General features: G+C 42.3%; 1 protein-coding gene across 1 annotated transcript in view; it reads left to right on the top strand.

Moving 5' to 3' along the window:
• CAND1 (cullin associated and neddylation dissociated 1) overlaps positions 1 to 25,748 on the top strand; it is a 2,253,229-nt gene that overhangs the window by 1,969,345 nt on the left and 258,136 nt on the right. The window contains exon 14 of the mRNA XM_044088050.1: positions 24,778 to 24,885. Within this exon, the coding sequence (XP_043943985.1) occupies positions 24,778 to 24,885 (108 nt within the window). The remainder of the gene's footprint in view (positions 1 to 24,777; positions 24,886 to 25,748) is intronic.

Here is a 25,748-nt window from a genome sequence, read left to right as displayed (position 1 = left end):
AGAACAGCTCTTCCTGTCTTACGTGGAAGGGAAGCAAGGCCTACCAGTTTCCAAAGTAACCTTGTCCAGGTGGTTGACCTCTGTTATCATGTTGATTTACCAAGTGAGGCATAAAGAGCTCCCTATTAAGCCCAGAGCTCATTCAACCAGAGCATTAGCTTCTTCAGTAGCCTTTCAGGCAAGATTGCCAATGGATTCCATTTTTACAGTGGCCACATGGGCCTCTCCTCATACCTTCATTTCTCATTACAAGCTGGACATGACCTCTAGAAGTCGGGCTGATTTTGGTTCCACTGTACTCAAGAGTTTGTTCCATTGAGCCACCCAGGACTAAGGTGCTAGGGACGCTGTCCCATCCAGCAATAATGAAGGACAGATTGACAACATAACATTGAGAAGTTATGTACTTACCATAACGTTCCATGTTAGTTGTCTTCTCGCCGTCTTTCTTGCGTCCCACTGTGCATCCCCCTAGCCTGGCAAGACCGAGAGTATCTTCTGAGATGTGTTATCATGAGAGTTATCTCCTTAGCTACCTCTCTTCCTTTTCTTGGTAACTCTTATAAGAGTTATATATACTTTGATATATATATATATATATATATATATATATATATATATATATGTATATGTATATATATGTGTGTGTGTGTGTACATATATATATGTGTGTGTATATATATATATATATATATATATATATATATATATATATATATATATATATATAATATGTGTATATATATATATATATATATATATATATATATATATATATATATATATATATATATAATCTCTGTCATGGTGGGGAAATGTATGTCCATAGTGTTAACTATCAAACGAGATCTGTGTACATCACGCCTAGCATTATGGGACATAGGATAGCCTCGAGCCGGTAAAAATAGCTCTCGAGCTTTAGTAATAGGCTGAGTTGGAGCCGAGGTTCGGCTCTGAAACCCATCCAGCAAGAAAGAAGGCAAGAAGAAGACAACTAACATGGAACGTTATGGTAAGTACATAACTTCTCATTTCTTCCTACTTTAGCCTGCTAGCTCATGGAGATGTTTTTTTTTTTTTTTTTTTTGCTACACTTGAAAACGGGCGCAACCCGCTCCATTTGCCCTTTGCTTTAGGCTCACTCCGCTTGTCTACCCAACTCCCATTCCCAGCCTCCCCCACTTTCATTAGATTTATACTCCCTGTAACTCCACCATCTAGCCATCTGACCAATACCATTCCTAACAACATTAAAGTCCCTCCCCCCTATCCTGACACTTGCTCTCCAGTAACACACCTCCCACTACCGATTTTAGCATTTACAACCAATTTCCAACCCCTATAATTCAATTATGTACCACTTACTAAGACTTTTAATCTCATTTGTCCTTGCTACTTTACTACTCCTATTATCCCTCTCCACCGCCAGTCACTTTACAATAAAAATGTCTCGTCCAACATCCACAACACTAACTACTCACTTACAACATAATTTAGTTACTTCAACATCTCACCATCCGTATTTGTAAACACCCTATGTCTAGCCAAGCCACGCTTCACCCCCACTAATACCAAACTGAAAGTAACACAACATTACCCACAACTACCTGTACTAAAAACACATCGACCACAGACACTACTACATCTTCTCCTAGTATTACCTCATTGTGGAGATGTTCACCCCAATCCTGGACCAAATAACCATCCAAAATATACTCATTCTCCTAAAGCCCATGATTTAAATACTTTGTAACTATTAATGCACGAAGCCTGTGTAACAAAATTACTGAATTCCAGTCTTGGCTTTGTCACCATATACCAGACATAGTAGCAATAACTGAAACCTGGCTTAAAACATATAATCTGACTCCGAAATCCTTCCACTAGGCTACAGCATTCTTTGTAATGACAAAAACCATAAAAAAGGACGAGATGTAGCCCTAATTTATAGGGACTCTTTAACCATAAATATACAGCCAAAACCAGTCCTCATTTTCAGTAGTATGGAAATCCTAATAACATCTATCCATATAAACCTTAACAACTCTGTATTGTCACCATCTGAATTCCTCGTGGTCAAAACATCTCACATTTAGAAGACTTCCAATGTTAGATTAACCAAAGTATCTCCCAAGAAACTAGTATTCTAGGAAACGCTAACATCAATTGTCAAAACCTAACCTCCAAAACTGCTCCTAATACTAGCATTAATCTCCATAGTTTCATACAATTTATCACAGAGCCTACACGTGTGTTAAACACCTGAGCTGAAGCTACATTAGATTGGATTCTAGTATCCCACTCCCTCTACTATACCAATACCGGTAACCTCCCAGACACTGTAAGCAACCACTTACCTGCATACACCCATAAAACTCAACTACACATCACCAAACTTCACACACCCTTACCAGATAGCACACATATTTAACACCCATTTCACTGAAACCATCCAAAAACTAATAAAGGATTCATCCTCAAAAACCAACCCTAATTTCAAAAGTACCACACAAACAGACCCTATGTCTATTTCTAGACACACTATAGCTTCCTCTTATAGTATTCCACCCTTCTCACTACAGCCTGTACCTGCATACCTAATTCAGAAATTGCTAACCAAACTAAAGTCCTGCTCACTCTCCACTGATGACTTACCACCAGAATATGTACAACATGCAGCCAGAGCCATAGCTTACCCTGTTAGTATTCTTATCAATCGTTCTATCGCTGAATCTTGTGTACCTCAACTATGGAAAAAATCCATTATAACCCCAGTACACAAAGGGGGGTAATGCTCACAATCTGTTAAACTACCGGCTAATCTCCATTCTTTCCCCACTATCAAAAATCCTGGAAAAATGCATACAAACCCAACTACTAAATCACCTCATTAATAATCTCCTAGCTCCCACTCTACGTGGTTTCCGTTCTGTTCACAGCATGACCACAGCTGTACTTTCCTTCACTGATATTGTGAATAAAGCTCTTGATGCTGACCTATCAACTTCAGTACTCTGATGGAGCTATCAAAAGCTTTCAACATAGTATCATACCCTAAGCTATTACAACACTTAGAAAAACTTAAGTGTAATAACCTGGTTTCTCACCTAAATGATAGACAGCAATCAGTTAGATGGTAAAAGCAACAATCAGAGTACCTGGCAAACAACACAGGTGTCCCCCAAGAGTCCATTTTAGGACCACTACTCTTCTATATACTCATTAATGATCTAAATAAAGCCTTCCAACAAAGCATATTGATTCAATATAAAGTCAACTGTCATCTCCTCCAACAATTTCACTAACCTCCAGAAGATCACCCAGGATGCTGTCTCCTCCATAGAAACCTGGTTACATGATGCCCAATTAATGTTGAACCCAAAAAAACTAAACTGTTACTATTCTTATCAAACCCCCCAGCTGTAGAATTCAAAATATTTTCACATAAAACAGAAATTGAACAGGTGCAATACACACAACTTTTAGGAATTACTATTGATGACACACTCTCCTATGAACAACACATACTCAATACAGTAAAGAAAACCCACTTCAAACTGGGCAAACTATACCGACATAAACCCGACCTAGATAAACTAGCTAACACTACTCATCCCATCCTTCTTGCATGGAAGCTCCATTTTCACCAACCTCCATACATCCCTCAGTAATAAGCTGCAATCGTGCTACTAAAAGATAGCAAAATTAGCCTCCAACATGCCCAACCGCTCACACCACTGCAACGCCATCTCAAACCTGTCCTAGCTAGAATTTCACCACTATCTCTACTGTACTCAATTAACATTTGATCATAAGCTAATTTTCCAACCTGATAGCTGTCCCACACTCCAGTCTTACACATGCACACCCCAACTCGAACCCTACTCTCCTCAGAAAAAAAACCTTCAAAATGTAGCTAATCCTAATAGGAGAGCAGGACAATGCCTATATTCATGTAATATTGCCAAACTGTGGAATAGCCTCCCCTCATCTATTACTCAGCTTGACTCCCTAATGGCCTTTAAAGCTGCATTAAAAATCCACTTTTTAAACAAGCCCAGCTGTACCTGTGAAATAGTGTAAGCCCCCTTAACTTCACAAACATAATTTTACTAGGAATCTACCTTCAGCCCTCTGATATATTTTCTTCCTCCTCTGAATCATTATTTCTGTTATCTATGATATGTATCAGATTTACTAAATTTCATGATTTGATTTCTCTCATGTGGATTGAAAGTATGTTATACTTTAAAGTCTATTCTTCTTCTTCTGTGATTGAAAGTATATTCTTAAGTATCCATATGCATCTCTTCAATCTCTGTATTTATTTTGTACTTGTATAATAATTGTATAATATTTATGTTTAACTGTTGAGCCTCCACTGAAAATGGGTTTCTGACTCAGTGGATTTTCCCAGTCAACAAATGTCAATAAATAGTGCAAAATGCCAGAGCTGGATCATGGTTAAATGGGGCCAAAAGCAAGGTGATAGATTGGGCACCCCCAGAGATGCCCCTCCTGCAGCAACCCCCCCCCCCCCTACCGCTGCAGCAGCAGCCCCCTTCTCAGCCACTCCAGTGTTCCATTATTTGGCTATTTCTCCTCAGTTATCATAAACACTGTTCAAACCTGTCAGCGTGCATGCTATTTTTCTTATTGACTGCTGCAATGTTTAAAGAAATTGAAATAAACAATACTGTCTGTCAATGAAAACAGACTTTGCATGAGCAGTAAACTTCTCTGCCCTTGAAACTCACATTCATTGAAACGGCATGACAAATTACATTCATTTTGCATCAGGCCAGTGGAGGACTAAGCTTACCTCTGGGCTGTTTTCAAACCATAGGCTCCTTGCACATTTGTAGGGCCATGCATTACACGTATGCATTCTTTGATTCACCTTCCTGATTTTATTAAATTATATTCATTGTATAATACAGCATCACTTGTTAGAATGTAAATTTGTAGTTTTGAGCATTCTTCTAGTAAGCAATGAAACAAAATGTATGAACCAATAATGACAAAACTACCTATTTCAGAAAATTTCAACCATAAAAAGCCACTCAGACTTCTGACATTACAATCCAGCAATATCAGTAAATATGGAAAATCTCTTCAGAAGCAAGTCCTCTAACTAATTCCACATTAAAGGAATCTTCTTCATGGACATTCAGAATTGCCATTTAGCTGAAACACCTGATATCTTTAAGGGGTAATTTGCATATATTCCATGTTGCCTCTGATACAAGAGGTTTAAGGTATTACACAGTGGAAAGTCTAGCTTCGCTAGATTTTTCTTTTTGTGTTTTTAACCAATTGGTTTTCCTATGTAACCTTTTTACTCATTGTTTTAGTACATTAAAAGGATCTGTAACTAATGAGGTTGCTACTGGAAAACAACTTTATATTTCATTGTTTCATCTACAAATAAAGTGTCTGTTGCCCTTGAAGAATACATTTGCCTGTGTTACATGATAAGCTAGTAATATTGCAATACGGAATGGATGGCAATTTACTGTAAATTATCAGAAGTTGGAATGACATTATCATATCCTTTGGGAAGTCATCTACTCCAGGGAACTGCAAAATTGACAATGCCCCTTGAGAACTGATCCATTTGGGAACTTGTGTATGCAGTGACCTAACGTTTGACCAGCATGTGCCCAGCGTCATAAGAAAGTCTTTCTATATTGCACAACTTATAAACAAATCGATTGTGACTAGATCTAGAGATGTTGTCCCCCTTTTCAATGCCCTCATTAGGTCATTTTGTATAATGCCCACTTTGGCATGTATCTGTCCAGACCCATGCAAGAATTGGAATACCCACAGAGATACCTTACTGAAAGGATACAAGTCTTAAACAGTAGGTCTTGCATGGATCACCTCAAAGATTTATCAGTATACTCAGTGTCGTCAGAGTGCTTAGAGGTGACGTGTCTGGCATACAAGGCATCCTCCAACCTAATACTGATGGACTTACTGAACATCAGCAAGTGAGATGGCATCAGAAATACAGTCCAGGTATCTAAACTGAATGTTGTGGAGAGATGGATATATATCTGAGAGGCTACCACTGTTCCAGAACAGACTATCCATTCAAGTAAAACAAAGCTCATCCCTGTCCATATTCAAATGCAACTTGGATCTAAGAATGGGTAATAGAAAATGTACTTCAGGATTGCCTCTCGTGTTACTAATGGATAGAGGCAGTTCCTAAATGCTAAATTCCTTATATGGGTCCCCTCAAATTATGTATGGTATGATCACAGTTATTCTCACTATGACTAATATACAATTATCAGCCATGGGATAGGTAAGACCAATCAGGAAATGTTAATTCAAGCACCAAAAGGGAAATTAGGCTAAGCTTAAAATGTCCTCCAAGTGAACCTATGTTGTGGTAGTAAATAGTTTAAAAAAACTGCCCTTTTTAGATCAATAAGTGCCCCTCTCACCCTCTGCCCCCCCCCACCCCCAGCCATCAGCACCTCTGGCAGTGGGAATGATGAGCATAGTACAGTTGCATAAGTCATGCTTACCTAAAACAGTAGATGTTATGTGATCCTATCTCGCCTACATTCTGTACTGATGGGCTCGGAGCCGATCCCTCGGCTCCGACTCGGCACGCTTATGCTATAGAGCGAGTCCTCTTATTGGCTGAGCTATCTTTATCCCAGGATGCACCACCACTAATCCCCCAGATCTCGTTTGCCGCTAACAAGCTTAGACGTGGTCTCAACATTGGCTGGGCTAAGTACTATTTATTAGGCTTTTTCCTGTCACAAATTTCCTTACTTGGAACCCAAAAGCTGTTTTAACAGCTATTGTTGTTATATTGGTGTGATTGGTGTATTTTTGTTGGTAAATTCGTGATTTTTTTAGTCAGGGAAGGTTTCCCGTTTTAGTTAGAGGGGCCTTCCCCTGTTACTTTGCTGTTTGTGTATCTTCTTGGGTCAAGTACCCGTTTAAGTTAGAGGGTCTTGACTCTCTCTATCTCGTTTTTGTCTACTGTTTAGTTTAAAAAAAAAAAAATATATATATATATATATATTGTGGTTATATTTGTTGAACTTTATATTAGTTAAACTTGTTGTATTTAACTAAAGTTTAGTGTTTTTTTTTCACTTAGATAATTATGTCTAAAGAGCACAAACCCTCCAGGTTTAAGAAATGCACGAGGTGTGGTTTTAAAATGTCCATAACGGACGACCACTCCTCGTGCGTTTATTGCTTAGGTGCTAAACACCTACAAGAGTCGTGTAGTGTGTGCCACGCGTTCTCTTCTAGAGTCCTCCAGGAGAGGAAAAACAAATTAATTCTCAAGGGATTAATCAAGCCTTCCTTCGAGGAGGCTTTATCTTCCTCTCCGTCTCCTTCTAAAAAGAAGAAAGCGTCGGCTCCGACGAGTCAGTCGGAACCGACCGCTAAAAAACCTAAGCAGACTTCTCCATCGGCTCCACGGACTTCGGAGCCGAGGTCGGAACGGTCTGCCTCAATGCTCCAGCCTCGACCCCTCTGGTTTCGGAGCCGAGGTCTGGGGCATCGACAGGCGGGTCACCCTCATCGGCTCCACTGATATTGGAGCCGATAAGGGTTACCGGCTCAGACTCTTCCCCCTCGGAGCCGAAGTCCTTATCGGCACCGAGGGAAATTTCCTTGAAACCTTTCGGAGCCGGTCCCCGAGCCCTTCGGAGCCAATGGAGAAATCGGTTCGGGCCCGATCGGTATCCTCTAGATCATCCAAGATGTCTGATTCGGACATCGACAGGGTGCTCCTTCGACTCTTCCAGTCTCCGGTGTTCCAAAAGCTGGTTTTGGCTCCAGCCCATTTGGCTTCGGAGCCGATGGTCCACTCCCCTACTGTGGTTCCTCCTCCAACAGCTTCGGCACTGTTGGAGCCGGTGCTGGTGGAACCTGTGGAGGTGTTAGGGTCGGGCCCGACCCTTGCTCCAACTCCGGCTCTTGGGTCGGAGTTCAGTACATGGACTTCTTCCTTCGGCCCTGGGGGGGAGGCTTCGGGATTGATGCTTTCGGTCCCAAGTCTCCCTCTTGGTGCGTCGGCGGCGGGAGTGCCGTCCACTGTTGTGGCCACGGAGGTGGGACCCTCCCAGGATTCTGGTGGTCCCGCCTTCAGGGCTATGAGGAGTGCTTTAGCCAAATCTTCCTTGGCTACCTCCACGGTTTCCCCAGCTCCTTCCCTACATTTGGAGACTGGGTCATTGGCAGTCCCCCTGTCCTTAGACAGCGGAGCCCCTGGGCCTCAGGTTACCCCCGCTGGGGTTTCTCCCCCTCCTGGAGGTCCTTCTGAAGCCTCTTCGGAAGAACCCCCCAGGAAGAGATCGTGGTGGCATCTGCTACCCAGGAATATGTAGCAAAGGCTTCTACTTCCGTCAATCCTCCAAATAAGGAGTCTAGGAGCATGGATCGGTACGGAAAGCGCACCCTCAGTTCAGCGGCCTTTACACTGAGGTCCTTGAATACCTTACGCACTTCACCAGGTTTCAGAGGGATCTGATTAAGGAGCTATCCGATACCCTCTTGGGTAACCTGCCTGAGGAGCTGGCCCAGACGGTTGGCTCTCAGCTGGCTACATTGTCGTCCATTTCGAACTCGTCCATGAGGCTCATTTCTTATGCAGCCGAAGGGGCGAGTAGAGCGGCGGGTACAGGCATTGCTCTACGGAGACAAGCCTGGCTCCGTCTGTGTCACTTCGCGGAGGCCTTTAAGTCTTCATTTGCCGACGCCCCCTTTGATGGGTCCTCCCTGTTTGGGCCCAAGGTAAAGGACACACTAACCCGCTGTGAACAGGAGGGTAAGACTCTGACTGCCGTGAGCACGATTTTCCACTCCCTTTCGGCCTTATCCCAAGGCTAAAAGAGGAGGGAAAATGTGGTTCCGTAGATCTCAGAAGCCTTACCCCTCTCAGCAGGAGGGTTCCCCTTCCAGAGGCAGAGGAGGGGGAAATTCTTCTGGAAGACGCCGTCCCAGAGGCGGCAGAGGCCCTCGCAACACTGGAGACCGCGAGTCCTTTCGTGGCTCTTCAGCCTTTCATAGTCCCTGAGGGATTGCCCGGCTGTGCTGCTCCGGAGCCTGTCGGGGGTCATTTCTCGAAGCACCTAAAGGCCTGGGAAGGTATCACTCAGGACTGATGGGTGCTTCGGATTATCGCTGGAGGTTACTCCATCCCATTCTCTCACCCCCCCCCCTCAGTCCAAAAAAATCCCGGACCCGCCACCCAGTCAACGGGATACCGCAGCCTCAGAAGTTTCAAAGCTGCTGCAAAAAGGAGTCATCCAACCGGTCCCCGCAGACCAGATCGGATTAGGGACTTACTCAAGATTCTTTTTGGTGCCAAAAAAGACCGGGGACTTGAGGCCCATTTTGGACCTCAGCATCCTAAACCGTTCAGTCAGAAAGTCCAAGTTCCGAATGGTCACCCTACAAACCATTCTCCCATTGCTGGAGAAAGGTGTTTGGATGTGCTCCATAGATCTCAAGGACGCTTATTATCATATCATGGTACATCAAGCGTCCAGGAGACATCTGCGCTTCAGCCTAGGAGGCAGTCATTTTCAGTTCCGTGCGCTGCCCTTTGGTCTCACCACAGCCCCCAGGGTGTTCACCAAGTGTTTGGCAGTCGTGACTGCTCACCTGAGAAGTCTAGGATTCCAGGTGTTTCCGTATCTAGACGACTGGCTCCTGCCACCTCCAAGCATCTACTTCTGCGGAGCCTACAAGCCACCATATCACTGGGCAATTCCCTTGGAATCACCTTCAATTGGCCAAAGTCTGTGTTGCTGCCATCTCAACGAATAAGATTCATAGGGGTAGAGATAGACTCAAACCAAATGTGGGTCTACCTACCTACAGACAGAATACAAACCATACAAGCTTAAGTTCGAGCCTTACTTCCAAGATCCAAAGCCCCAGCCAGAATGGTCCTGCAGCTATTGGGATCCATGTCCGCCACGGTTCTTTTAGTCCCCTTGGCAAGATTACACATGAGAATTCTCCAGTGGCTTCTCTCAGCTCAGTGGTCCTTTCAGGAACTCCCCCTCAATCACCTTGTATGGATCACGGAATCTTGCAGACGGGACCTTCGCTGGTGGCTAGTGCCCTCCAACTTGGATCAGGGACGACCCTTTGTTCTACCTCCTCCGCCGGCTACTTTGACCACGGACGCCTCCCAGACGGGGTGGGGGGGGGGGCATTCCCTGGGCAGGTCAGTCCAAGGCAAATCGCATCCGGTAGAGACTTTGCTTCATATCAACATATTGGAAATGAGGGCAGTACTTCTGTCCCTTCAAGCCCTTCACGATTATCTCCCTCAAGGCGTAATTGCCGTTCATTCAGACATGTCAGTTGTTTGGTATCTGAACAAACAGGGAGGGACCAGATCCTATCCTCTTTGCAGAGAAGCCATGAGAGTTTGGGAATTGGCAGTCTCCACCAAACGCTTCCTAGTGGCTACTCACATACCGGGCAAGTCCAGTGTGATAGCCGACAGATTGAGCAGGACCATCCTCTGTCCTCACGAATGGTCTCTGAATATGACAGTTGCAAGTCAGATTTTCAGCAAATGGGGAGTTCCGTGTTGCGACCTCTTCGCGACTCCTCTGAATGCGAAGTGCGAAGAATTCTTCTCCCTAACCCCGGCTCCGGGGAACAGCCCCATGGACGCATTAGTCCATCCTTGGCCCACCGGCTTGCTTTATGCCTTCCCTCCAGTTCCTCTCCTTCCCAGAGTGATTCAAAAGGCATCTCTCTTGGGGAGCAAAATGATCTTAATTGCTCCTTACTGGCCTCGTCAAGTGTGGTTCCCCTATCTTCGGAAACATGCCCTGGAAGGTCCATGGTTTCTGGATCAGATACCAGACCTACTGGTTCATCAGTCGGGACTATTCCACCAGTCCCTACACACCTTAAAATTGACGGCTTGGCTCCTCTTCCGACGATAGTCAGGAGTCATACATTGGATCCAGATGTTGTACACATATTATCTTCGGCCCATAAGTCTGCTACAAAGAAACTGTATTCTAGCAAATGGAAAAGATTTGCTATTTGGGCTCAACTCCGGGGCCTGGACCCCATTTCTATTCCCGTGGCAGAAGTACTAAAATTTCTGACATCTCTTTTCAATCAAGGCTCTTCAGTCTCTACCATCAAGGTACAATTGGCAGCAATTTCTAATTTTCACGAATCCATAGACCCACCTTTAATGAGCAACAGATTGTGCAAGACCTTCTTAAAAGGTGCTGCTCTATTGAGACCTCAGATTTCTCATCCTGCACCTCCATGGGATCTCAATATAGTGTTACGCGCCTTGACTTCTTTCCCCTTTGAACCGGCAGCTACATGTGATCTAAAGTTTCTATCATGGAAGACAGCTTTTCTGGTGGCGATTACTTCTGCCAGAAGAGTTTCAGAGCTTCAAGCTTTGTTAGTAAAACCCCCGTACTTGGTTTTTCACAAGGACAGAGTATCCCTTAGACCAAATCCTTCCTTTGTCCCTAAGGTTTGTTCCACTTTCTGCTTACAACAATCGTTAGAGCTTCCAGTTTTTTTCCCAAAATACTCTAACAAGGCGGAGTTCATATTCCACACACTAGATGCACACAGACAGTTACGTTTTTATTTAGACAGGACCAAACAGACAAGGAAAACAGATCAGTTGTTTGTATCCTTTGCAGATAACAAATTGGGCAAAGCTGTCACAAAGGTCACTATTGCCAAATGGATCAGGGACTGTATTTCTCAAGCTTATTTTTATTCTAACAAAGAGCTTTCCACCTCTGTCAAGGCTCATTCTACAAGGGCTATGGCTACTTCGATAGCATTTCATTCTAAGCTTGCTATTAGTGACATTTGTGCTGCGGCTACATGGTCTTCCCCGCACACCTTCATTTCCCACTACAAATTAGATGTGGCATCTAGAGGACGAGCTTCATTTGGTTTCACAGTGCTCAGGAGTGTTTTCCAATGAGCCACCCGGGATTTAGGTGCTAGGGACGCTGTCCCATCAGTACAGAATGTAGGCGAGATAGGATCACATAACATCTTTTAGTTATGTACTCACCATAACTTCAGATGTTTGGGATCCATCTCGCCTACATTCCTAATAACCCACCCTCCTTCCCCCTTCCTTGGAGATCAGAGGATATCAGAAGGTCCGAATCCTGTTGTTTCATCTTGAAACATCTAACAATGTTATATATCAAGTTGTGCATGTGTGCATGGATGCGGACAAACAAGATCTGGGGGATTAGTGGTGGTGCATCCTGGGATAAAGATAGCTTAGCCAATAAGAGGCCTCGCTCTATAGCATAAGCGTGCCGAGTTGGAGCCGAAGGATCGGCTCCGAGCCCATCAGTACAGAATGTAGGCGAGATGGATCCCAAACATCTGAAGTTATGGTGAGTACATAACTAAAAGATGCTCAAATTCCACATTGCCTCACTGGCAGCACACACCCGCATTCACCTAGCTTTTGAATAGTTGAGGTGGGTTTCAACTTGTTTGATTCTGTTGTTGTATTTGGTTTTTATATAGTACTGTAACTGACCGTGAATTTACTCTTTGTAGATGATTCTGGCTTCAGGTACTTTCCTTTCTTTTGTGTAAGTGAAAAAGCCTTGAACACTCACTCCCTGTGACAGCTGAAGGCTTCCCTCTCCAGGTGTGCTCAGCCAATAAGCTGTCACAAGTAGAGAGAGGTAGGGAATTCTGAGCTTTTTAAAGCTAGCCAGTACTAGGTTATGCTACTATATATGCTGTTATGGTAGATGCTGCTGAGGCAGTGAAGAATTGAAACAGCTACTTTTACAAGTAAGTAGGACTTAAGCAGCTGTACTTTCTGAAGCTTTTTGCATTCCAACTTTCCTTTTATGGAGGTCTGCTTGAGCTCATGAAAGCTGGAACAAGTGGAAGCACCCTTAACTTTGTGAACCTGGATGGTTGCAGTGAGTAGGACCCAAGTAGCTTAGGTTACTACACCGGTGATCTATTAGAATATCTGCTATTATGATAGTTTACTTACATAGCTGTACTTTCTTGATTTTTAGATCTGTTTGTAGCTGTTCACTTAATATTTTTGATTACTTGATTTGTATTATTTTCATTGTTTTCATTACTTATGTGTCTACCTCGAGCCGAACCTGAAATTGGAATGCATTTAATGTTCTACCACTGCTAACAGATGTATACCTATACATATATATAAAAACAAACTGTACGTATTAATTCTGCCAGTGAGAGATGTTGCAGTGTCAGGACTGAGATTAGTACTTATTTAATTATTTATTTTAACCCGTATTATTAATTCAGGTCATAAAAAAATACCTTCTGTGCCATCATCATGCACGGCGTTCTTATTACATACCCTGACAACTGAACAACGATGTTCATCGTGCATACAGCTGCAGTCATAACAGATGGGTTTTCCTGCCATCAGGCGGGTCCTCGGTCGGCCGAATTCCAAAGTCAAGGTCCGGCGTCAGATGTCGTCGCTTCTTCCCTGACGTCAGTGCGACAGGGGGTATAAAAGAACCAGCCAACGCCATTTTCTTCGGTCTTTCTTGCTGCGTGGTGCTCGAAGCAGTTTGCAAGTGCCGGTCGGCCAGCTCCTGAGATTACGAATATTTTTCAACGAAGACTTCTTGAAAGCTAAGTACCCCGTTGGGGAAACTTTTCTTGCCTCAGACCAATGTCAGACAAAGTTAATAATTGCATTTCATGTGGGAAGCAAATACCGCATAAGGATTTCCATTCCCTCTGTATTCCTTGCTTAGGCCCAGACCACGACATCTCGGCCTGTCGTTTTTGTGCTACATTCGACAGACGCACTATTAAGCGTCAGGCTGAGTTCGCCCAACACTATTTTGGCAAAAAGTTTAATTACATTATGTAGTCGGATACTCCGACTCCAGTTGAGAGTAAAAGACGCAAAGATAAGGACAGACATACAAGATCCGCAACTTCTACCAACACCACGCTAAAGCAGACTACAGGGGCTCCGGTTCTCAGCGAGGCGCCTACGCAGCCCCTGACTACTGATGACATTTCATTAGCGGTGTTTTCTGTGCCTGAGGTCGCAGGCTCTTCGGCCCACACCCTGACTACAGATACTGAAGCCACTCTTGGCGGGGTAACTCAGAGTTTAGATAGGCCTACCTCCTCTCAAGGTGTCTTCAGGCCCTCTTCTTCTTTTTCCATTAAGGCTTTCACTAAATCTAAAGCAGCCATGCATACTAAAAGGCAAGCTCCACAGGGCCCCACTCAAGGCCCCATGCCTAAAAAGCAGATGCTCAAAATGGCTGAGGATTTGATTACTCTTATCAGGGGTTCTCAACCCCCCCCCCCCCCCGGACAGAAGACCCAGAGTGGAGGAAGAATACCCTTCCTCGGACCAGGCCTCCATTACTTCAGAACATTCTGAGGACCAGGAACATTCATACTCCCTTTTTGAAGATTCTGATGCAGAGGAGTCCATTCCCTCTGTCTCCCCCCCCTCGAGGATTTCTCTTTTGGGGAAACCTTGCATACCTTGAGGGAACACTTCCACTGGGAAGGCCAGGAGTACTCAGACTCCAAGAAAAGGCTCAGGGATTTTCTCTTGCTCCCTCAGCACAGGCCTCTGGCTATACCTCCCGTCTTGGACATACTAGATGATGTGTATTCAGAGGCCAGCCTTAACCCAGATTCTTTACCTCCAGCTCCAGTCAAGCCTCACCGGTATTACCGGGTTCCTGATTCACACCAATTCCTATACAAAAGTCATGCGGCTGACCCAGAAACTATTTCACAGGGTCCCAAGGGAATTTAATGCCTCCACTGCCAAACATCCATTAATTTCAGAGAGAGATTCCAGAGCTTTAGAAAGGTGGGGGAAAAAGGTATACACCTCGGCCACCTTAACCATGAGGGCATTAAACTGTCAGTTCCATATGTTAAAGTATCAACAGTTTTTGTTATCTCAGTTGAAAAGCAAAATGTCGCAACCTGAACAACCAGACTTGAAGGAGTTGCAGGATTTGTTGCATAGTGCAGAGCAAGTGGGTAAACATACCTTGCAATGTGGTTTTGATGCTTTAGAGGCCTCATGTAGAGCTGCTGTGACAGGATCAGTTATACGTAGACATGCTTGGCTCAAAGAGCAAACCTTACCAGATCATGTCAAAGCAAAATTACTAGATGCACCTCTTCAAAAAGATGTATTGTTTGGTGTTAAAGCTGAGGAGGTATAAAAGTAAATGGAGGAAAAGGCAAAATCAATGCAAACAGTGAAAGATTTTCTACAGGTACAACCACCACGTTTCAGTAGAAATTGGCCTTCAAAAAATTGGTCCTTTCCAGCCACGGACAGACCTCAAACAGATAGATACAGACACCCGAGGGGTAGAGGGGCAATCTCAAGGATCATTTAGAGGCAGACAATGGCAAGCACCTACACCAAGAGGTGGTGAGGATAGTTCACAGCCATTCAGAAAGCAGAATCAATGACTTTCCCCTTTGCATGCCAAGCAAGGCTCAAATGGCAGCACCTTTAGGCGGAAAACTGGCATTATTTTCAAAAAATTGGCATATTGTCACAAAAGACAAATGGATCCTGGACATCATAGACAGAGGCTACAGATTCCACTTTCACAACCTTCCAAAAATGAGAGGCATGCCAAACCTGCCACACAATCAAAGGGCATAGGCACAAAAACAAATTTCAGATCTCATGGACATGAAAGCTATTCAAGAGGTACCTGCACAAGAACAGGGTCTCGGTTTTTATTCCAGACTATTCCTGGTACCCAGGAAGGGCAAAGATTGGAGACCTATTTTGGACCTATCCATCCTAAACACATTTACTCGTACCAAAATTCAAGATGCTCACATTACAGCAGCTTCTTCCCATGCTGGGCAAGGAGTCTTGGCTGGTAACATTGGACCTCAAGGAGGCATACCTGCATGTCCCATTCAGACAAGATTGCAAAAGATACCTCAGATTTCTTGCAGGTTCAACCCATTATCAATTCTCTGCATTGCCCTTTGGCTTATCTGCTGCGCCCAGAGTGTTCACGAAATGCCTGGCATCAGTAATTGCCTTCTGCAGACTTCAAGGGATACAAATATACCCATATTTGGACGACTGCCTGATCCAAGCGGACAGCAAGCACATACTTCTGAAACACCTGGCATTTGTAATAATGTTGTTGAATTCTCTGGGATACACAGTCAACAAAAAGAAATCAAGACTAATACCCTCTCAAGCAATAATTTTCCTGGGTGCCAGCTTGAATACAAACACCCAGATGGCCTCCCTCACGCCAGAGAAACAAGGGCAACTAACTCAATACTTCAGAAAACTGGCAACTCTCACCAGGCTGACTGCAAGGAAAATCCTGCAGGCTCTGGGATTCATGGCATCTTGCATCCTGCTAATCCCATGTGCAAAGCTGCATATGAGGAAACTTCAGTGGTACCTAAAAAACTTATGGTCTCAACACAGCCACAGTTTGGAAACAGTTATACCACTGATTCCATGTCTTCAAAAGGAATTTCTATGGTGGGCTCAAGCATGCCAAAGAAACATAGGTCTCCCATTCTGCAAGCCTCAAGCAAATCAAGTCATCACAACAGACGCCTCGAACTATGCCTGGGGGGCGCACATGACAGATCTGTGCATTCAGGGCAAATGGTCCCAAAAAGAAAAGCACCTACACCAATCAAAAGGAAATGCTAGCAGTAATAAATGCTATTATGGCTTTCAAAGACCTACTGCATCCAGGCCAGCTATTGATAAGGACAGACAACACCACAGTGATGTGGTACATAAACAAACAGGGAGGAACCCATTCATATCCCCTATGTAGGCTAGCCATGTCTCTATGGAACATGGCTCTGGAATTACAAATCCAACTTCAAGCACAGTTCCTGCCAGGCAAGGAAAACACGCTGGCAGACAACCTGAGCAGAAATATGACAGATCCACACGAATGGAAATTGCATCCTCAAGTCTTTGCAAAGATAATTCAAGCATGGGGAAGGCCAGACACAGATCTCTTTGCCACCCACAGAAATTACCAATTGACAAATTTCTGCTCAAGGACCTTTCATCCACAGGCCTGGAAAGTGGATTCACTGTCTTTCAGTTGGACAACAATGACAGTTTATGCCTTTCCACCTCTTCCTCTGCTGCCCAAAGTTCTATTAAAAGCCAGAGCAGACAGACCAAAGATGATTCTCATTGCTCCAGACTGGCCAAGACAACACTGGTACCCACTCCTGAGGAGCCTGACGCATTCCCCACCATGGATCCTGCCTCTAATGCCTCTTCTACTGACTCAGCACAACTTCAAAACTCTTCACAGTCAGCTGAAAACACTCAATCTAGCCGCATGGAGGATTCATTAAATTCACAACAGACCCTACTCTCCAAGGAGGTGCAGGATGTCATTTTGGAGGCTAGAAGGCCTTCTACTAGAAAAGCCTACTCCGCAAAATGGAAACGGTTTTGTGCCTGGAATCAGAAAAAGGGTCAGAATCCTGGAATACTGAATTTACCTCAAATATTACAGTACCTAGCTGAGATGCTAAACAGTGGACTTTCATTCTCCTCCATCAAAATCCATGCCTCAGCCATTTCTGCAGAATACAACACTGATCCTCCTTTATTCTCTCACCCTCTCTTAAGACAGTTCCTCAGAGGGGCTAAGAATATAAATCCCCCAAGGAAGCAACCAGTACCTGCTTGGGACCTCAATTTCATTCTATAAAAACTGACCCTGCCTCCTTTTGAGCCAGCTGCTTCAACAGAACTGCAATATTTGTCATGGAAAACAGCCTTCATTTTGGCTATCACCTCAGCACGCAGGGTTTCGGAACTACAAGCCCTCATGGCTGTGCAGCCTTTCATCATTTTCCATCAGGACAGAGTTTCCTTACAAACAAATCCTTCCTTTATGCCAAAGGTAGTATCCAGGGTGGCCTTGAATCAGGCTATCCACTTACCTACCTTTTACCCTAATCCACAAAACAAACGGGAGAGATTACTGCATTCCTTGGACATTCACAGACCGCTCTGTTATTACTTGGACAGAACAAAGCCTTTCAGAAAATCAGAGCAACTCTGTGTCCTATGCCACAGGTGCTCAAGGGAAGCCTATTTCCAAACAGACAATCTCAAAATGGATAGCCCACTGTATACGCTTTTGTTACTCTTTTCATGGTAAACCTGTACCTACAGGCATCAGATGTCACTCCACAAGGGCCACAGCTACCTCTGCAGCTTTCCTCAGGGGGGTTCCTACCAAAGATATTTTGGAAGCAGCCACTTGGAGTTCTGTACATACTTTCTCCAAGCACCATCACCTACCGTTATACTTCAAATCTAGAGCGGGCTTTAGTCTTGCAAGGCATTCTGGCTCCTCCTAGTTCCTCTTAGTGCCTACCACCCCTTTTTTAGCTTTGGGATGCTACCCATCTGTTATGACGCAGCTGTATGCACGATGAACATAGTACAGTTTTGTACCTACCATAAATGTAGATGTTCGAGTGCTAATACAGCTGCAGCCCAGGTTTCCCCCCCCTCCTTCCCCTCTTGGGACAGGCCTAATGGCCAACACCCCCCTCATACAAATTCATTGGGGTATTATTTTATGGTGTATTTGCTTGCAACTACTGTTTTTTGATTATATTGCATTGCATTATTACATAAATTTATGTTTTGCCTTCCTTCTGGGGGCACCTGACATCTGGGGCAAGAAAAACTGAAGAAAATGGCGTCGGCTGGTTCTTTTGTACCCCTGTCACACTGACGTCAGGGAAGAAGCGACGACATCCGACGCCGGACCTAGACTTTGGAATTCGGCCGACCGAGGACCTGCCTGACGGCAGGAAAACCCATCTGTTATGACTGCAGCTGTATTAGCACTCGAACATCTACATTTATGGTAGGTACAAACTGTACTTTCTTAAGTATCTAATGTAGAGACATACACTTAAGATATTTTATTTGTAAGTCTGATCCAGCCCAAAAGTATTTAACCTGTCTTGGTAAATAAAGAAAACATCAGACAGTTTCCACCAGTGAAACCAAGTAGATATTATTAATCTCTTAAATAACTTAAATGGCCCTGCTATCTCACTGTGTATTACAAGATCCCAATACATTGTTTTAATTTTCATCTTTCCTTTGCTGTTGCTGCACTTTTTTATCCCAGTGCTTCTATAACTTGCTTCTGTGTAGATATTTTTGGCTTGTGGTACAAGTTCTCATTTGAAATTCCTTTTTACTATTCATTAACATTTACTCCTTCACCTGTACTTGGCTCTTATAAAGTTTTCATTTTTTTGTGCTGCAGTAATAAGGTAATAAAAGTAAATAAAAGTAATAAAAGTACATTGATATGTAGTGGTTCCCAAAGATCTATCCAGCTGAAATGAATGTCTGTTTTGTGAAACTGCTAGTCGAACCCTAACAATTTTTGAGTTAACTCTTGCAATTCCAGTCAAAATTTGTTAAGTTTATTACAAGATGTTTTGTCAGTCACCTTTATTTCTGGCTGCATCTCCAGCAAATCAGACTCACTCCTGAGGACATTTCCTGTAACTTGTTTGGTGTACAGAAATATTTATGTAGGCATTTCTGTAAAAAATGTTCTAATTTTTCTAAACTTGTATATTGCAAACCATTTTGTGTATGTTATTACTCTGTCTTAATTTTTGTCATCCCTGAATTTGCTTAAGTATTCGCTTTTATTACCAGCTGCTGTTACTTTAATCTTTATATTGTTTGCAACAGGCTGCCTTTCTTTGATTATTATTTTAACAACTACTCAGCTTGTAAGTCCTTTCTCCATATTTGTTTGTCATATTGTTAAATGCTTCTGTATAGTCTCCTGTATTCCATGTCATTTCGGTCTTGTTTTGCACCTGTCTTAAATACACTGTCCAGTCTGTTTTTTTCCCTACCTTTAATTGATCCAAATGTAATGCAGTACTTACACTGACCCACTATCTTTTCAGTAAGGAGGTGGAGAACAGAGGAAGTCTTACCTAGACCACTGGGCCATGTCTCAAACCTCAAGATGGAAATGTACCTTACTATTCATGATTTTTAATATCCTGTTGATTACTCTTAAGTGTTTCTTGTCCTTTTCTGGATTTAATTCGTCTGTCTATTTAACTTTTAGACAGTTTCACTGGTACTGCCCTAGATAAGCTTCATCTTCCATTTGGAATTATAATTTTTATTCAGTATGTAATCAGCTAATTGGGTAGCATTATGGTATCCCTATAAGTGCAGTAAAGCCACATCCCCTTCCTGTATCGGCAAGACCATTTACTATCAGTTAACTTAGTCCTTGTTTTCCCACATAAATCTCATCTCTGCTCTTTGTAATGTTGCCCAAAAGTGTTTATAACCAAAGGGTCTATAAACATCTTTGCATCTTGCATTTTTTAGTCTGTTCTTCGTTATAACTTTCCTCCTCATCAGACTGAACATTTTTCTCATCTCATACCATGTTTCCTTTATGGAATCTTTAGTTTGCCTTGATATGTATACTTCCAAATATTTTATTGTACAGTAGCGCCATAAATCAAGTATTTAACTTAGTACAAATCTTAGCCCATACCAAAATACCATTCCTAATTTTAATAATGCAGAACTAGTCATAGGAATCCTCAAAATAAACAACTTCAAAAGCATCTGTATTATAACCATCTATATCCCTCTCCTCCACCCTAGAGAATATTCTGTGTTGGGCCTCAAACAATATTAAACAGGAGACTTTCATTCTAGGTGATGTAAATATTGATTGGAATACAATTAATAACAATACTCCCCTTCAGTCTATCAATCTTTATAATTTTACTCAACTAATAAACATTACCAGACCTAACAAAACTAACCCTCCGGGGTCCATCTTGGACTGGATTCTAGTCAGCCACCCTAACAATATCTCCAACTCGGGTACCTTACCAGACTCATTAAGTGATCATCTCCCAGCCTTTATTAACCGAAAAACCCAACAGCTCCCACACCAACAACAATATGCCCACTCTCGCAACCTAACTAATTTTAATCCTTCAGTATTTTCAGAAACCCTTAAACTAACAAACTGGGATTCACTAAACACTCTTCCCCTAGATGAAGCCCTAGAACTCTTCAATACTACCTTCCTTAAAGTCCTAGATTCCCAAGCCCCTCCCCGTACAAAAAGGATAAAGTTCAACTCTGCCCCTTGGCTAACTAAAGACACCAAAACTCTAATGCGACAAAGGGACAAAACTTGGAAACTATACAACAATAATAAAAACTCAGCCTCTTTACTGCAATTTAAGCAACTCCGCAATCCTGCTAAAAAACTTATTATGAAGGATAAGAAATCTTACTACGGCAAACTTCAATCTACCCTCACAAATAATCCCAAAAAATTCTGGAATTCCATCAATTCACTCTTACATCCAGGTACAAAATCCAATCCCTGTCCAGACATTAATAAGACTGACACTGAAATTGCAACTCTCTTTAACTCCTTTTTTACTGGCTCAATAGCTGAACTGACTAAATCCTTCTCCACTTCCACCCCTAACCCAATGCATCCTTCCACACCCATCCCTCACTCCAACTCTCATAACCCCCCTCCCACTTTCATTCTACATCCCGTGTCTACCACCAGTATCAAACAACTTCTTCTCAAACTCAAACCATGCTCCAATGCCCCTGACAACATCCCATCACTCTTTCTCAAGCTCGCAGCAAATGGCATCGCCATACCTATCAGCATTCTCATCAATAGATCCATCCGAGAATCTTACGTTCCCAAACTTTGGAGAGCTGCCCACATTCTGCCCCTCCATAAAGGAGGCAAAAATAACACCATCTCTAACTTCCGCCCAATAGCAATTCTTTCCCCAATTTCAAAAATTCTTGAAAAATGTATACACCAGCAACTCATGCCCTACCTTCTCAATAACCATCTCCTCACTCCTACACAACATGGGTTTCGGCCTGGCCACAGTACCATAACTGCTCTTCTTTCCTTCCTAGAAATTGTCAACCAAGCCCGTGACTCTGGAAATATTGTCTCCACTGTTCTTCTTGACCTTTCTAAGGCCTTCGACACTATATCCCACACTCTCCTTTTCAACCACCTCTCTAACCTCAATCTCTCCCACAACTCTCTTTCTTGGTTCAGAAGTTATCTCTCTGATAGATCCCAAGCTGTGAAATGGAATACTGGTACCTCAAACTTCCTACCAACCCCTACCGAGTCCCTCAGGGTTCTATTCTCGGCCTCTGCTCTTTAACATCTTTATTAATGATCTCCACTCTTCCATTCCTCTTGCTCAAATAGTACAATACGCAGACGACTCCACTGTTATCTGCTCTGCCCCTAGCCTTCCCGAGCTCCAAGCCAAAACCCAATTGGCCTTCACAACCATAGAAAATTGGATGCTTCAAAATCATCTTTCCCTCAATGCCAATAAATCCCACATCATTCTCTTCTCCCCTCAAAAGCTCTGACTCTTGATAAGTCATCCTTCATCATTTCCAGCCTCTCCCAGTCCTCAATAGAAGTTGTTAGTAGTGCTAAATTACTCGGAGTAACCATTGATGAACACCTGAAATTTAATAATCATATTCAACTCAACATAAAGAAAACTCATCAGAAGCTCGGTATGCTTTATAGAAATGCAAACTTTCTTACTCCATCTTCAAGACAAACTCTCGCCACTACCTTCCTTCTCCCTTCTCTACTGTATGGTGCTCCTCTTCTATCCAGTCTCTCCACTTCTATCTCCTCAAAACTTGAAAGTTGCTACTACAAAATTGCCAAATTTGCTACTAACTCCGCTCATTCTACACACCACTGCATCTGCCTCCATAGTCTTCAATGGCTAGAACTCCCTAATCAACTCAATTTCCTCCAACTTACTACTGCACACAAACTAATCTTTAAACCCACTGCTTGCCCAGCATTATCTAATATCTTAACCATATACACTCCTCCAAGGCCCCTAAGATCTAGCCACCAAAATCTTATTTCAGTATACAAACCCAAACGACCCCCTGGCCAGCTCCTACTTTCCTATACTACAGCAAAAAATGGAACTCACTTCCTCCCCTTCTAAGAGCCACTACAAACTATGAACACTTTAAATCTCTTCTCCATTCTCACCTCTTCCAAAATTGGAAATGTAATTGTATACTTCCTACCTAGATCTCAATATATCCTAGTTCCACCCCCCCATCCAGTTCCCCCTTTTTCTGACACTCGCCTTAGCTCCCCTCTCTCTTCTTCATTATCTCCTCCTTCCTCCCTGATTAAACCCTTTATTTTCCTTCAACTGCTCTCATCCCACTGCCCACTTGTATGCTTACTCTCACCTTCAAATCTTTTGCCTTTTTCTCAAGGTGTTCTCCTGGACTCAATCACAGAATGAACACTAGTTTATCTGTTCTTTTTCTATCCTCTTTTGGACACCGCCCCTTTAATTTCTTTGCTTCTTCTTCATTTCTCCCATGCTTCCCTGCTCTTGCATTCAAACTCTATCTACAATTTCCTTTTCCTTTCCTACTTTACTAACATTACAGTTGCATTCATATATCATTTCCTTATGTGTAGTGTCCAATGCACCTCATTCTTATTTGGAAATTGTTAAAGTATTATGCTATTAGAGTGTGTTTTTGTGTGTAATGTATTAGTTTAGAGCTTTTCTGCTGTGTTTTTGTGTGTAATGTATTATCATGGAGCTTTTCTCCCCGGGCCTCCACTGAAAACGGGCTCTCGGGCCCAGTGGACTTCCCCGGTTATCAAACTGGAAATAAATAAATAAATAAATAAATAAACTTATGCACCAACTCTTTTCTAGGGACATAATTTGCACTACTAATAGCTTAAGCTTGTCAATTTATTCTGTGCCATGAAATTTCTTAAAACTGTCAACAGCTTGAACATTTTTTTTTTTTGGTTAGCAAAGTACACATTATTTGCAAACTGTTCAAATTTCTTTTTCCTTTCATACCAGTTCCACCTTCTAATGTTGCCTTGCTTTTTGTGCCAGTATCTCCAAATATAGAGCAAACAACAAAGGGAAAAGGGAACACCCTACCTAATATTCCTGTCTGTCCCAAATTCAAATGTAATTTTCACATTAACTTTATCAATTGTTGTTTGCATAGCTCTTGTGATAGAGTAAACTCGTTAGGAAATTGTATTTTATACATTCCCCCATAGATAATCAGAGTGTACTCAGAATGCTTTGTCAGCATCCTAATAGTATTTTCTGCCCATCTTTTCAACCTCTGGTTGTATCCTATGTGTTTTTTTTTTTTATATTTTCAAAGGGTTGTACATCCCTCACAAAACCATTTTGGGTAAAGTCAAATTTTGGTAAAGATATCTGATAGACTGAATGTTTTTGACTAAAATTAAGATATTATAGTTTTCTCTTATGATGATGGAGTGAATATGTAAGGCCAGGATAGCATCAGTAATGCATTTTTCATAATGATTAACATCAGGAATTGTTTTTAATGATTATTAAAAGTACTATATTGTACAAACTATGTTTTGGATTTTTATTGGTTCACAGGCTTTTCAACTTAAGTTTTTTGTCATTTTTTATTTAAAGGAATTGTGATGCAGTGACACAGTACAAAGAAAACAATTTTCAACTAAATGAGTTAAAACTTTTACACTATCCATAAAGGTGCAAACATATAGGAAATAGGCAGACATTTAAAGTAAATTGTAATCTGTACTATACTTCCAACAGATGCTTACATTCCTGATGCTGGTACGGTTATCATCACTTTGTCCAAGTGCAGTTCTGCAAAGGCTGGATAGACTTGTAGAACCTCTTCGTGCCACATGTACAACAAAGGTATAACTTAATATTCTTATGTTAAGATCAATGACTGTTGCATTTATATATGTTGTGATTTCAGCTCAGTTTTAAGCAACCGGAATTAGTTAGACCATGGTAACACCACCTAGAAATATGCATGTTTTGTTGGGGTTTTGGGGGAGGCACAGTGATTGCTAGAGTAACCATTTTGAATGCATTTTAAATTTGCTGACCTCTATAAAAAGAGTTTTGATTCTGTAGAAATGTGCAAGAACTTTAAGCTAGTCCCTATAGATGGCAGGTTGTGCTGCCTTCTGGTAGTGCTTCAATTTCAAATTTCCTAGAAGTTTACAGTACTTTGTGTATATACTCTTGCATCAGTATGTTGGTCATGTGACTCAGCACCTTTAAAGCAGTATGTGACTTTAGTTTGGTTCTCCGTTACTGTGAATTGAAGTTGCTTGTGACATTCTGCGGGTTTTTCTGCGGATTTGTTGGAAAATATTTTCCCTTGGCAAAATGTGTTGTCAGAAATTTAGCACAGAACTGTGTGCCAAGTCAGCCCTTTTTCTGCATTTTCACCTTTGGGTAATGAGATTCCCACAGAAATTTCACTGACAAGAACTTAACTTTGACAAGAACTTCATTGTCAGTGGAGGATGATGTCTCGTAAATATAAGCAGACTTGGTTTACTACCACTACCGGCTTTCAAAGCTTTTTTGAAACCGCTACTCCTTTAAGTTTCTTTAACAGACACATAAGTGCTGCATTGTCTACTGTTTGTTGCATTTTTAAGCTGTAATGAGAAGTAAAAGGCTCTGAGGTCTTACTTTAAAGGTTAGTGAGTAACTGTTGGAATTTTCTCTACTGTTATCTTGGCATATTGGTATTTTTTCTA

This window comes from Protopterus annectens, chromosome 11.part0 (genome assembly GCF_019279795.1).
Source record: "Protopterus annectens isolate FY-2018-M chromosome 11.part0, PAN1.0, whole genome shotgun sequence".
In the NCBI taxonomy this organism is placed as follows: domain Eukaryota; kingdom Metazoa; phylum Chordata; order Ceratodontiformes; family Protopteridae; genus Protopterus; species Protopterus annectens.
This window is presented reverse-complemented; position numbering and strand designations above follow the sequence as displayed.